The following is a 15,155-nucleotide window of genomic DNA, read 5'->3' as shown; positions in this document are numbered from 1 at the left end:
AGTTTGTAATTGCGAGAGAAAACTAGGAAGAGTTAAAGACTTGATACATAGGGGTGGATTGAGTACGAGAAGCTAGAGTTAAACAGTTAGAGGTCGAATTCGATTAACACGTTTGCAGCTAAAATCAATCTACTAATTACCAAGACCACCAGCCTTGGAACCACCCACGAAGACAAGAAACATATAAAAAGTTATTAGGTTATGTACTAGGTATATTCTGATTTTGGTATCAATCGAACAGTCTGCAAATTGGAAATCTATGACGTTTTAAGAGGCAATCAATGGAATGAAAACATTCAAGGATAGAAAATCAACGGTCTTGAGTCTTCATCAGAAAACCATAGTAAGTTGATATTTACTTGTGGTGAACCGACCTTAAATCACAAACCCTATGACAATACGGGTGTGTACGAGGTGGTTTAAGTAACCAACCCGTTTGACCCCTTCCCTTATCTTGCCACCTTTATCTTATAGTTTCAGTTTTTAATTCCTCAATATTTCCCCAAATTTTATGCTAAAAAATTGTGATCCTATGTGAGAGTTTGAAACAAATGAAAGTTAATTAATTTTAGCAGGCATGTGGTGTATGAAACTGAAATATAAAACAACTCTGTCTTATTAATGTTTTTTTTTTATTAATAATATCAAATCAATGCCAACTACAAAGAGTTAAAAAGAAATTAACAAAAAGCAATGGCAATGCTCTAAATAACATTCTTACTTGTATTTTCTCTTTCTTGTGCAGTTCTCCCCAGGGCATGATTGAAAGTGTTGCTGAAAGAAGTTCTTTATTTCATCATCATCCCATATTAAACTATTCCACCACTTAATATCACCTTCAATCTTTTTCAGGCTGCAGGCTTTGGAGATTGATAGAGGAAGATTCTTTAACCGGGAGCAATGAAAAACTTTAATCTGCTGCAACACTGGGCAAACTGATGTACCAACACAGATAGACCTCAAGTTGACCATGTTGCTTATCTCTAACACCCTTAAATTAGGCAGAGTTTCTGTATGCTCGCCAGATTCGATGATGCAAGACATATTTTCACAACCACTTACCTTAATTTCTTCAAGTTTTTTCACATGACGAAGCATTGAATAAGATACCACTCCTTTTAACATTGGGCAATCCAAAACTTGAATTGTTGTCAGATTCTTTAGGCATTTGCCTCTTGGGATGATCCCCTCAACAATTGTCTCTAAACTTCGCAAATGATCGAGAACCAAGTGCTGCAGATTTGGAAACATTTCCTTGGAACTTCTTTCCTTGCTTATTAAACGTGTTATATCATTGCAATTTGATATAGTAAGTGATATCAAAGATGATAGGCTAAGCAAGTGTCTCCGATTCATGCCTACACACGTTAACACAGACAGAGAACTTGTGTTGTGTAGAAGATCTCGAAGGTCTTCTTGCAGGAGATCAACTCCTCTAAGAACCAATCGTTTTTCATTGTGTTTGAGAACGTGATGGTTTGAGTCATGGCTCCATGGGCTAATCTGGATGTTGAATCTTGTTAATTTCTTAAGCCAGAAAGATGCAGATTCAAGACACTTAACCGAGTCCAGTCTTATTTGAAGGACTGATAGGTGTTCCAGTGATAATAACTCATCAAATGTTGCTTTTTGATCTGCATCCGTCTTTGGGTTCCAGTTATAAGAACTAAAAGACATATCTAGAGTTTCAAGACTTGATAGCCCTGATATGCTTCCAGCTACTATTTTATTCAAAACGGGTGTGCCTGACAAGTTTAGCTGTCTTAAACTATGTAAACATCCAAACCCTTTAGGAAGAGCTTTTATTCGGGTGCTAGAAAGGTCAAGAACTAAGAGTTTACAAAGAGAGTCAAGAGAAGGGAGGTTTTTTATAGAACAGTTTCTAAGAAAGAGAGAACGCAGTTCACAAAGGCACAGAAAAGATTGGGGCAAAGAAGTAATTCGAGTATCGCTTAAATTCAGTACCCTTAAAGAGATAAGATTGTAAAAGAACCCATCTGGGATTTTCTGTATAGGATTGCCTTGGAGAAAAAGGACAGTCAGCTGGGAATACACAGGAAATTCTGGCAGCTTTTTGATCCCGCAACGTACGAAAGAAACTCTTTTGGAAAACTTGTTTGGCATCTGATAAAATGGATGGTCGGATTGAGTGTGAAACCCATACGACAGTTCTTGACTCTGAGACAGAAGAATGGCTAAGTCACGAAATATGTCATGCATCTTCACGGTTCCTTCTGAGTCATGATCCAGTAGGCACGAGTCCTTCAGGTATTCAACCGAAGCAACCCCATCATAGTATGCCTTCTCGACACTTTGGTTTTCATTGATTAAACCATCAGATACCCAACATTGGATTAGTTCACCAACATCTATTGAACAGCTTGCTGGGTATAAAGAACAAAACAGAAAGCATTGCTTTAGAATCTTACGTGGTAATGAGTAATAACTTGTTGCTAGAGTCCCAAATATCTCTTTCTCAATGTTCTTGAACAAGGGTGATGAGCATCGCCACATAAGATGCGCGTTTTGCCACAACTGGATCTGAGGTCTGTCCCTCATTGAGTTTCCAAGAGTCTTGATTGCCAATGGTAACCCATTGAAACCCGCAACAATTTTCCTTGCCGCAGATTCTATACAGTTTGAATCAAGTACTGGTCCAGCACTTTGAACGAAAAGATTCCAAGCATCTTCTTCATTCATAAGATTTAACTGAAAAGGAACATCAACAGCCATGTCCCTGCAAACTTCACGAGATCGAGTAGTTAAAAGAATCGTACAGCAGGGATCCCATGATGGAACACCCACAGCATCGAGATCAATCTTTTCCCAGACGTCATCAAGAATCAGGAGGGTCTTCCTTCTCAGCTTCAGTCTTCGAAGAATTCTGCTAGCTATGACGTGAGTGGTGTCACCTGGGTCCACTTTTAGATGAATTCTCTTGGCAATCTGAGACTGAATTGTGTTCAAATCCACTGAACTGGAACCTTGAACCCAGATGACAATATCAAACGAATTTTGGGAGGAAACACGCAGCTCATTGTTCAAGTTCTTGACCAAAGTTGTCTTCCCTATGCCACCCTTCCCCCAAACAGCAATCCTTCTTACATCATCCCTGTTCAGGATTTCCAAAAGCTGCTTCAAATCGGATGCTGGCCCCTGTCCGACAAGTGGTGGCACTGCCATTTCCACCACGGCTTTCATTGGAGAGCTTCTTTCAGGGGCGACTGAATCAAAACTAACAGAATTTAGTTCTCTTACCGCATTGAGTTTCTTTGCCACTGCCCAGCGATGCATCATTTTGGAGTCCCGGCCATTAGCATATTGATCAGCCGTCTCTAGCACTGACCTTACATCATCTTCTGCTCGAGAAACCTTGCTCAACCATTCATATACTTGTGGTTTTGGAACTTTCTCTTCCAGTTTCGCCAAGGTGACATCTTCTTCAATTGCCATCTTTTTGGTTGTGAGGTTTGCATACTCTTCCCGGAGTTCAACAACGTTTTCTTCATATTTGGAAACAGTTATTATTCTTGAACAGATGAACTTAAAAACTGATTTTGCACCATCAACCACAAGACCATCCATGGATAAATATCAACTTAACTGTGTTTACAGTTATAAAGCTAGCAACCGGAGCCCCAAACAATGGCAGTGAAGAATGACTATATAAGGGGACATAGTTTGGTACCAATTTGAAGTTAACAAAGGACACATCATTCAGACACATCAAATTTTGTTTTTGACCACAAAAACAAAAAAATGGCGTTTTCTCCATGTATAATTATACCTTAAATTCCTAGAAAACTCCTACACATATGGAAGATGTTAAACGACGGGACTGCTGGTACTCTTGTTCTTGTTAATCTATATACGTTACAATTAATGGATTCTGAAAAAAAACAAATTTTGCATATTCTAAGCAAGAATGACACTACAGAAGCTACATGGATCCTTCCTCCCATGACTTCTATTCGCTGCATGACATCGAAAACTTAAATCAAAGGTCTAAAAATGGCGATACAATTTCCTACCACTACAGAGGAATCTACGGATAGAAACCATATAGAATGGAAATTGAAAAAGAAATGAAATGAAATGGGCAATGCATATCACCATATAGAATGGAAATTGCACCGTTACTAGTGCGCCATAACCGTAACTAAATTGCCGCAAGTATGTCTGTCTGTCGCTTTAAATGGCTTGTTGGGCTGGACCGCAGATTTTCCAATTGAGCCGTAATGGACCCTTATCCTATTATAGGTGCACACTTCAGGTTTTTTTTTTCAACTGAACCCAGTTTCATACTGTTATTTAATCGGTTTTGGCTCGGTTTGGTTTCGGTTCATAATCCACTTCTTACGCATAAGTTTTAATAAGACACACAATAAATTTATCCGTGCACACTTCAGGTTGTTTTTTCAACTGAACCCAGTTTCATACTGTTATTTAATCGGTTTTGGCTCGGTTTGGTTTCGGTTCATAATCCACTTCACGCATAACTTTTAATACTTTTTTAAGACACACAATAAATACATACAATTCAACTTTTATTAATATTTATAGTTTTCGAAACTAGAAAATAGAGAAATGAAATACAAAAAAAAACATAATTCTAAAAATTATTATTATTATTGCAAAAAACATAATTTTGTTCTTATAATGTGTTACCGTTAGGTTTTTTCAAATTAAAATATAATTTTTTTTTATAAATTAAGTTAATGAAATTGGGTTTTTACGTGCTTTGTTGACTTTCCTATATAATTTTTTTGTTGCATATAAAAAAAGATCATGATCATATTTGTTGAAAACACAAATTAAGTCTTCACTTATTGTCGCATAAAAGAAGATCTTCATGATTCAATGTCGCATATATACTTAACAATTAATGTTCAGGCATCCAATGGAGTAAACAGATCTTTATGTGGGTGTTCATCTAGGAAAAATTGACCCGATAACCGACCCATTTAAAGTTCGGGTTAGTCGGTTTTGGGTTATTCGGGTTCGAGTTAGTTCGGGTCGGGTTGTTCGGTTTTTGGGTTTATATGTAAAATGAAAAATTAATATTTTTTTACAAGATATCATGAAAATTCATATTGCTACTTTAAAAATATCATCAAAGTTCAAACATTATTTGACAATATGCTATTATAATATTTAAAAGTCTCAAAACTTAATGTTTCATATATTAAAGACTCCAAACCAAAACACCTCTATAATAAAAAAACAATAAATGTTCAGGTTTTTTTTTCGGGTTTCGTGTTTCGGGTTTTTCGGGTCGGGTTGTTCGGGTTTTTGGTAGGGAAAAAGTAACCCGATAACCGAACCATTTAAAGTTTGGGTTGGTCGGTTTCGTTTTTTTTCGGATATTCGCTAATTCGGGTTCGGGTGGCTTTGAATTCGGGTCGGGTTTCGAGTTTTGGATAAAAATGAACAGCCCTATGTGTATGTGTACGTGTATGTATATGTGTATGTGTTCAATGAAATACAAAAACAAAACATAATTCTAAAAATTATTATTATTATTGCAAAAAAACATAATTTTATTCTTATAATGTGTTACCTTTAGGCACTACAAGACACGTGCACCTTTAGCGGCGCCAGGTGTCACCGCCATTGCCCTATTTTGTCGCCACTATTAACCTTTAGCGGCGACATGTGGCCGCTAAAGGGTCGCCGGTATAGATGGGCCGCTATTGCCCAGTTTGGCGCCGCCATTGATGTTGTCGCCGCTAATGCCTCTGCCGGAGATTTTGCCTGAAAGTTTGCCGGAGACGGATTTCCAGGTTACAAAATGATTACAAACGCCTGCCTAATAAATTGGGTATTTTTTTGAATGATTTATGATTGAAGACAAAGAAGTTACAAAAATTAGACAAAATTATACATTATAAATGTTTTGGTCAAAAATCACACAAGGATAATGTAACCAACTCTGATTTTTGTGAGGTTGGATGCTTGGTTAAATGGACAAATGTATGAACAATAATTGGATGAAAATAGCAATGAACACAAGGATATATACGAGAAAAAAGCCCTTGATCAATGAATGATCTTCGACATAAAAAACATCGGATAGTGAGAACTATCACTATCAACTATATTAAACAAAAAGGTTACAACTTTGGATGATAACAAGCTCAATACAACGATTTCTAGTGTGTTCGTGTGTGTTTTCGCCAATATGTTTCAAAGAGTTCGAATAGTGCAGTTGTGTTCAAAAAATAGCTTATTATCCCCTTAAAGAATAGAAAATATTCTGATAACTAACTCTCCGAAAATTAAGCATACTATCCACGATCACCATAACGGTCATCAGCCCCACTCACATGCACAAATAGAAGCATATTCCTCCGAGATTCCCTCAATGACTCAGTCCACAAGAGCCTGCAATCATAAACTAAAAACACAAGAGAGAATTGTTAAAAACATAAATAATAGTAAGGATCCTGGATCCTCAGACTTCCTGCATTATCCGTTAAGGATCCGTGATCCAGGCCAAGTCTCAGGATAAATGATCCTTAGTGTAAACTTCATGCCCTAACAATTGCCCCCAAAATATGAGGAATTGAATGCAACTGAATGAGTCATATTTTCTACTTGAATCCGAACGAGTTGTTAGCGAGAAACTAGCCGTTACATCAGGACTAGCCGTTATGAGAGTGACATCAGCGATAAGACCTCCTGCAATAATCATCATTATAAATAACATTAGAGATAAGGATGGAAATTGCATTTAAATTCGACATCCTTCCCCTTTAAATCCTCATTCGAAGATCACATCAGGTATCTCCTCTCTCCTTCTCTCTAAGTTTCTTTCTTCTGATTCTCTGTTTCTTCAAGATCTCATGGCAAAGATGACCACTCGATCCTCCCCTGCCAAGCATCCTGAGCATAACAGCCCTCCGAAGAGTCAGGGCCTCACCAAGAATCCTTCCATGGAGCTTTGTCGTTTCACTGATCCTGAAGTTGATCAGTTGCGTCATTGCTTCCCGGATGGAACTATCTTCCGGCCATTCGACTCTTCAATGAAGAGTGGTTGTTAAGAAGTCTGGATCACTTTCCCTGCTGCTCCATTCCAGATAGGTTTCATATACCCTTTCCCGGCGTTCACACAGAGCTTCTTCACACTAACTGGTCTGTGCTATATTCAGGCCATGCCAATGGTGTGAAGAGTTCTGTACACACTCGATCACATCATAGAAAACGAAGGAATAGACATAGGTCTTTCTGAGTTAAGCCGTTTGTACAACTTGGTCAGCCACGGGTCTCACCGTTTCCTCTTCAAGCACAAGCCTCAAAAACCCCATCCATTGCTGAAAGTCACCAAGAATGATAGTAACTGGAGAAACCAGTTTTTCTTTGTGAGGAGAGATTCCAAACCAAATGGAAATCACTTTCCTAAGAAATGGAACACCCAGGGTAGGATATAGGATCCTTAGGCCAGGACCGTAGTAAGATCTTCCTTTTTGTTGAGGATAACTGATCCTTTTTCTTTTTTCTGTGCAGCTATTTCCCTGTCACACATACAAGACTCACCTGTTACCGAGGATAACTAATATTTTGTTTCGGTTTACCCCTATACTTCCTTTACTTAAAAGCTATTTTTTTACGTGCATATTGTTCTACATCCCGATGTAAACTTTTTTCATAGACAAGTCAGGTAAATATAATACGTTTTCGTTTAAAGAAACCATTTTTACGTGAATATTTTTATGTACGTTTTGGTATAAATTCAAGTTGTTCTACGTTTCGACGTAAACTTTTTTGGGAAATGATTCAGGTCAAATATCGTGTTTATTTTATGTATGTTTCGTAAAGTTTGTTTCGAACCGAGTGGAGTCAAGTTGTGGTTTCTTTTTCTCCCCTTTTTTTGAAAGCTCTAATTAACCCCTTTCGACTACATGTGCAAATTTTCCTTCATACCCGTTACGTTTTCTATGTATGAGTTGGGTCACATATAATACGTTATGATTGTTCGATATGAATTTGATTTACTTTACGTTTAATCCAATCACAATGCTTATACATGTTACATTAAGTTCAACTGGATACGTTGAAATATGTGTTTTCATATGGTTAGTGCATCATATAACGTTTGGACCAATCCATTCAATGTTTACACGATGTATCCACGCCGCAACGCGTGCGGGTCTTAATCCTAGTTTAATTTAATTTGTTTTGCTTGATGTGTCCGTTTTAGTTTCAATCTAAGACACTAACTGAACTCTTAGTTTAATAAAATTATTATGCTACCTACTTATTTATTTATTTATTTATTGACACACATGATTTAATAAATAGATATAAGCTGTAAATGTTTTCTTTTGAAGAAAGGAAAAACTTTTGGTATCTTTAATATATAGAACTGTTAATAATTTTATAAAAAAATATTTTAAATATAATAATAATAATAATAATAATAATAATAATAATAATAATATTAAAATAAAAGAGGTAAGAAAACTAAACTATGAAATAAAAGAATAAAAGTGAGGTTTTGGGGTTAAATACATAAAATCTAAGGGTTTTTTTTTTCAAAAACTAGGTTTATCTTTTTTTTTTTTCATAAAAAAACGATAATTTTCAATGCGTAAAGCCTGTTTATGAATGAAAATATAATAAATAGTAAATTTCAAAGTTCGTCCTTTATGTATGTCTAATATATCAAAGTATGTCCTTTATCTTTAATAACCTTAGAAAACATCCTTAATGTTTGAAAAACCAATCAGGTTATGTCCTTTACCCTAAACCTTGTTTGTTTTCCCAGTTAAATCAGGTCATGTGAGAAGCACATGAGGGTATATTGGTCTTTACCTTAATAAAAACCCTAAACTCCACCATCATCTTCTCCATCTTTCAATCACCTCCATCTTTCAATCACCTGCACATCAACATACCCCCTTCTTCTCTCTATCTAACAATCCTACCACCACCACAACCTGGTATATTCAAGAGAGAGTGAGAGAGAGAGAGAGAGATCGAGCAGAAGAGGAGGCAGGAAAGAGAGAGAGAACCGGCGGAGCCGGTGCCGTCGTCTACGGCGGCGGTGGTTCCAGCGACCCCGGAGATCCAAACTAACCATGACCGGAAACAGCCCGTAAGACGCCGGAATCTCGCCGGAAAATTCATTCCACGACAAGTTAACAGTTCCGGCGAGGCTAGTAAGGTTTCGAAAAACATTAACATTTTGAGGTTTTTAATTTTTTCCGGTAAAGGTCCGGTGAGGGAGTTGTGTGATAAATCAATGGGTAAGAGATTAGTGGCGTTGAATAAATGATCAGGGATGGGTTTAGAGAAGTTGTTGTTAGAGAGAGTGAGGTGTTTTAGAGAGAGAAGGGCGCCGAGTTCTGAGGGGAGGTAGCCGGTGAGGTTGCGGTGAGGGAAGAAGACGGCGGTGACACGGTGGGCGGAGTTGCAGGTGATGCCGGACCAATGGCAGGGGGTGGAGTCGGTTTCGGACCAGGTGGTTAGAGAGTTTGTTGGGTCGGTTGTAATGGCGGATTTGAGGGCTAGTAAGGAGAGGCCGTCGGAGGTTAAGGATGATGAAATGTGGGTGAGTATGCAGAAGATGGATATAGAGATAGAAAATGTGTATGTATTCATGGTGTTTGGATTCAATGTGTGAAGATAATGGTGATGATGATTATGGATTCATGATGTAACGAGATGTTACGGTGGAGGAGATGTGAGAATTTGAATTTTTATGATGGATGGGTGGATTAATCGAGGTTGGTAGTGGAGTAAGATGAGATTTAAGGAGTTATTTTGAATTTTGTTAGGGTTTTCTTTGGTGTTTTGTAGAAGAACGTTGGGATGTGGGCTGTAGATCAGTTACGTTGGGATGGAGAAGATGATAGTAGAGTTTAGGGTTTTTATTAAGGTAAAGACCAATATACCCTCATGTGCTTCTCACATGACCTGATTTAACTGGGAAAACAAACAAGGTTTAGGGTAAAGGACATAACCTGACTGGTTTTTCAAACATTAAGGATGTTTTCTGAGGTTATTAAAGATAAAGGACATACTTTGATACATTAGACATACATAAAGGACGAACTTTGAAATTTACTCTATAATAAAAGACTAGTCAGAAAGTGTCTTTAAAACCAAGATTCGTTTTATTTAGAGAAAAGGTTATAATTTTAATATTTAAAAGTAATTGTTATGAAAAAGAAAGAGTAATAAAAAACCTTATTATTTTTTTCGTACAAAAACGTTTTTTAACCTTTTGGGGAAAACATTTTAAATATAATGATTTGTATGGCGATGAAACATGACATGACAGGTTTTTAAAATGATACTTTTAGAAAGGAGGTATGAAATTAACTTATTCTACAAAGGAGTTAAATGTCATTTTAGTCCCTGTGGTTAGGGCCATTTTGTCTGTTTAGTCCAAAGGTTTCATTTTTAACCTGTGGGTCCAAAAAAGTTTCACAGTTGCCATTTTAGTCCACTGGGTTAACTTCATCTGTTTTTTCTGTTAACGAGAAGGCCAATTCGGTCATTTTATATGTTTGAATTGCCCTTTTAGTTAACAGAATTACATACAAAATGACCAAATTGGCTTTCTCGTTAGCAGAAAAAATGGATAAAGTTAACCCATGAACTAAAATGGCAACTGTGAAACCTTTTTGGACCCACAGGTTAAAAATGAAACCTTTGGACTAAACTGGCAAAATGGCCCAAACCACAGGGACTAAATTGGCATTTAACTCTTCTACAAAGATTCTTAAAAATAAGAAGTGTACAAAGACATAATGGAAGGCACATGATAACACAATGTTGAGCAAAATATAACACAATGCTGAAAAATATAACACAATGTTTAGGAAAAAAAAGACACAATGACGCAAATATAGAAAAAAACATAATGATAAATAAAAGACACAATGATAATAAACAAAAATTCTAAAATCTACAACCTATAAATCTAAAAGTAAAAACCTAAAATCTCGCATCGTAGAGTTCGATGAGACGAGACGGTTACAATGCCGCTTGAATGATATTAACCGGAGTCCGTTTGATACCATTTGTACGCCTTCTTATTTTTAAAAGCCTTTGTATTGGATCCTAAACCATATAAAAATAATTTACTTTCCATAGATATTCATTCAATAGTACAATCCCTCTTATAGATCTCTATAATCCTGCTTTCCTCAATGAGATTTACTAGTAACGACAAACTTCCCGTGTTTGTGTTTATCTGATGCTTTTCCGAAGAACTTTGGAACTTCTAACCAAGTCTTTGGATGTCTTAGATCTGCAATGAAGTTTTGAATCAATGAAACCACAAACAAATGTTGTCTAGGTGTACCAACAAAGTGTTTTTAGCTCAGCCTAGTCTAATTTCGACCCATTTAATTATGATTTGGTCGATTTAGATTGTATTTTATCTCAACTTAGTCAAAGATTCCTTTTAATGTATACAACTTCATAAATCATTTAATTTGAAGATTTAGATGAATACTATTGTAATTATATTACCTTTATTTGATAACTAACACATTACATTTTAAACAAATCAGAACGTGTTAGTGAGTCGAACCAACCCGACACAAGTTGAATTAAAAATAACATGTTTCCACTGAATTCATTTTGAGCCATTACCCATTCCACCCCCATCTTGTCACTTTAACCTTGTAAATAAACTGATTAAACACAAACACTTGGCTTTTTTGTTGGTGTTTGTATAATTATATTCCTTTATGTTTATTTGTTAACATTCTAAACAAACATAAAGGAACAAAAAAAAAAAAAAAAACCAATCCTAATTGAAAAGTCAAAAGTGAATTAGGAATTAGTGGATTACGCAAGGGCCAAGGCTTGGTTCTAACAGGGTTATAGTGTTAGTGGGGCAGTTATTGTCACTAATAACTAATAAATAAATTTAAACAAATATGTAAATGAACCTTAATGCATGAACAAAAAGAACGTTTAACGAACATAAATGAACTTTCATGAAGTAAATGAGCGAATGAAACATGTGTTTATATTCGTTGGTTTAATCAAATGAACAAAAACAAATTTTCATGTCCGTTTGTTTATTAGATAAATGAACTTCTAGTCGAACGGTTTAATGAATGTTCAGTTCGTTTACCAATATTGTTTCTTTAATTCAGATTCTAAAAATATTTATTGTTGTACAAAAATTGTGGCTTGAAAGAAAATAGAGTAAACTCATTCTACCAGGTCTTTGGTCTATCAAAAAGAAATATAGCTTTTTATGCTTTCTTAAAAAAAATCAAAAATCAATGCTAACAACACCAAGTTATAAGAAAATGATAATGTTCAAAATTATAATCTTACTCGTATTTTCTCTTTCTTGAGCAGTTCTCCCTTGGGTTTGCTTGAAAGTATTGCAGAAACATGTTCTTAGCATCATCATTCTCCCATCTTAAATTGTCCCACCACTTGATCTCACCTCTAATCTCTTTCAAACTGCTTATATTAGAGATGGACAGAGGAAGTTCCTGCAACTCAGGACAACAAGAAACTTCAATCCGCTGCAATGCTGGACAAACTGATGTACCAACACAGATTGACCTCAAATTGGCCATGTTGTGTATCTCTAAGACTCTCAAACTAGGAAGAGTTTCTTCATGGTCACCTGAATCAATGATACATGACATGTTTTCACAACCACTTGCCTTAATTTCTTCGAGATTTTTAACATGACAAAGCATTGCATGAGATACCACTCCTTTTAACATCGGACAATCTGATACTTGAATCGTCTTCAGATTTCTGAAGCATTTTCCTCTAGGGATTGTTCCCTCAACAATTATCTCTAACTTTTGCAAATGATCAAGAACCAAGTGCTGTAGATTTAGAAACATTCCCGGGGAACTTCTTTTATTGCTTATTAAATGTGTTACAACATCACAATGCGACAAATTTAGTGATGTTAAGGATGATAGGCTAAGCCAATGTCTTTGGCTCATGCCTACACATGCTAACATATCAAGCGAACCTGTCTTGTGTAACAAATCATTAAGATCTTCTTGCAGGAAATTAACTCCTCTAAGAACCAACCGTTTTTCGTTGTGTTTGGCGACATGATGGTGTGAGTCATGGCTCCCTAGACTAATCTGGATATCAAATCTTGTTAATTTTTTAAGCCAAGAAGAAGCAAACTTAAGAAACTCGACCGAGTCCAGCCTTATGTGAAGAGATGATAGCTGGTCCAATCGTAATAACTCATCCAACGTTGTTCCTTGATCTGCTGCACGGAGATTCCAATTAAAAGCACTACAAGACATATTAAGAGTCTCAAGACTTAACAATCCTGATATGCTTCCTGTTCTTATTCTCGCTAAAAAGTGTGTGCATGACAGATCTAATTCTTTTAAACTCTTCAGACTTCCTAACCATTCAGGAAGAGCCTTTATTCGTGTTCCAGAAAGGTCTAGAACTACAAGTTTACCAAGAGATACAAGAGGAGGTAGCTCTTCTATAGGACAGTCTCTCAAAAAGAGAGAACGCAACTCACTCAGGCAACGAAAAGATGGGGGCAAAAACGTAATTTGAGTTTTGCTTAAATTTAGAACTCTTATGTACTTATGTTTGTGAAAGAACTCATCTGGGATTTTCTTTATAGGATTATCTTGGAGAAACAGGACAGTTAGCTGAGAAAATTCAGGAAAAGTTTGCAAGTTTTTGATCTTGCAGCACATGAAAGAAACTCTTTTAGATGACTTATTTGGTATCTTATAGGATGGAGGGTTGGATTGTGAATGAAATCCCAATAATTTTTCTCTCTGAGACAGACGAATGGCTAGCTCACGAAAAATAACATGCATTTTCACAGTTCCTTCTGCTGCATCTAGATATAGTCCCAAGTACTCCAAACTTTTAATTAAAGCAAGCCCATACTTAAAAGTTTCCTCTACAGTTAGGTTTTCAATGATTAAACCATCAGACACCCAACATTGGATAAGTTCTCCAACATTTATTGAAAAGCTTTCTGGGTATAACGAACAATAAAGAAAGCATTGCTTTAGATCCTTACTTGGTAAGGAATAATAACTCAGTGCCAGATGTTGAAAGACTTCTTGCTCGATGTAACTGAACAAACGTGATGAGCACCGCCAAGTACGATGTGCATTTTGCCACAACTCTATTAGTGATACTCCCCTCATAGAGTTTCCAAGAGTCTTGATGGCCAATGGCAGCCCATGGCAACTTGCAGCCATTTTTCTTGCTAGAGATTCTATCCCATCTGAATGTACCACAGGTCCAACACTCTCAACAAAAAGTTTCCAAGCATCTTCTTCATTCATAAGATCTAGCCGAAAAGAAAGATTAACGGCCATGTGCTTGCATACATCAAGAGATCGTGTGGTTATAAGGACCGTGCAGCATGGATCCCTTGATGGAATACCTACAGCATCAAGATCTATATTTTCCCATACATCATCAAGAATCAGGAGGATCTTCGTTCTCAGCTTCAGTCTTTCAAGAATTCCGCTAGCTATACTGTGAGTTGTGTCACCTGCTTCCACTTTTAGATGAATTCTCTTGGCAATCTGAGATTGAATTGTGCTCAAATCCAATGATCTGGAACCTTGAACCCAGATGACAATATCAAAAGAATTTGGAGAGTTGATGCGCAGCGTATTGTTCAAGTTCATGGCCAAAGTCGTTTTCCCTATGCCACCCTCTCCACAGACAGCAACCCTTCTAATATCATCCCTGTTCAGGATTTCCAAAAGCCGCATCATATCTGACGCTGCCACTTGCCCCACAAGAGGTGGCACTACCATTTCCACCACTGAATTTATTGGAGAGCTTCTTTCAGGGGCAACTATTTCAAAATCAGTGGAATTCAGCTCTTTCACCAGATCGAGTTTCTTTGCCACTGTCCAGGACTGGCGGTACTGGTGTGTCATCTTGTCAGCCATCTCTAGCTAGCAGTGGCTTTACATCATCTGCTTCTCGAGAAACCTTCATCAACCATTCATTTACTTGCGGTTTTGGAGTTTTTCCTTCCATTTTGGCTAAGGTGACATCTTTTTCGACAGATGTCTTTTTTTTCATGAGCTTTGCAAACTGGTCCCTGAGTTCAACAATATTTTCTTCATATTTGCAAAGAGTCGTAATTCTTGACCAGGTGAACTTAAACACTGTTTTAGCGCCATCAATGACAGCAGAACCTA

The 15,155-nt window shown here is 36.8% G+C and overlaps 3 protein-coding genes across 3 annotated transcripts; all 3 read right to left on the bottom strand.

Moving 5' to 3' along the window:
• Positions 1 to 717: 717 nt before the first annotated feature.
• Positions 718 to 3,585, bottom strand: LOC110888029 (disease resistance protein At4g27190). The gene has a single exon (XM_022135575.1). It carries the CDS (start codon positions 3,583 to 3,585, stop codon positions 718 to 720), a length of 2,868 nt encoding a protein of 955 aa, XP_021991267.1.
• Positions 3,586 to 6,287: 2,702 nt separating this feature from the next.
• Positions 6,288 to 9,603, bottom strand: LOC110888030 (probable LRR receptor-like serine/threonine-protein kinase At4g37250). Its single transcript, XM_022135577.1, has 3 exons — positions 9,015 to 9,603; positions 6,598 to 6,681; positions 6,288 to 6,397 (listed from the first exon to the last, which is right to left on the bottom strand). Exons 1-3 carry the CDS (start codon positions 9,601 to 9,603, stop codon positions 6,288 to 6,290), a joined length of 783 nt encoding a protein of 260 aa, XP_021991269.1.
• Positions 9,604 to 12,302: 2,699 nt separating this feature from the next.
• On the bottom strand, positions 12,303 to 14,888 carry LOC110888031 (disease resistance protein At4g27190). Its single transcript, XM_022135578.1, has one exon. It carries the CDS (start codon positions 14,886 to 14,888, stop codon positions 12,303 to 12,305), a length of 2,586 nt encoding a protein of 861 aa, XP_021991270.1.
• Between the last annotated feature and the right edge of the window lie 267 nt (positions 14,889 to 15,155).

This window comes from Helianthus annuus, chromosome 11 (assembly GCF_002127325.2).
Source record: "Helianthus annuus cultivar XRQ/B chromosome 11, HanXRQr2.0-SUNRISE, whole genome shotgun sequence".
NCBI lineage: Eukaryota > Viridiplantae > Streptophyta > Magnoliopsida > Asterales > Asteraceae > Helianthus > Helianthus annuus.
The sequence above is the reverse complement of the archived record's forward strand: the minus strand, read 5'-3'. Positions and strand labels throughout refer to the sequence as shown.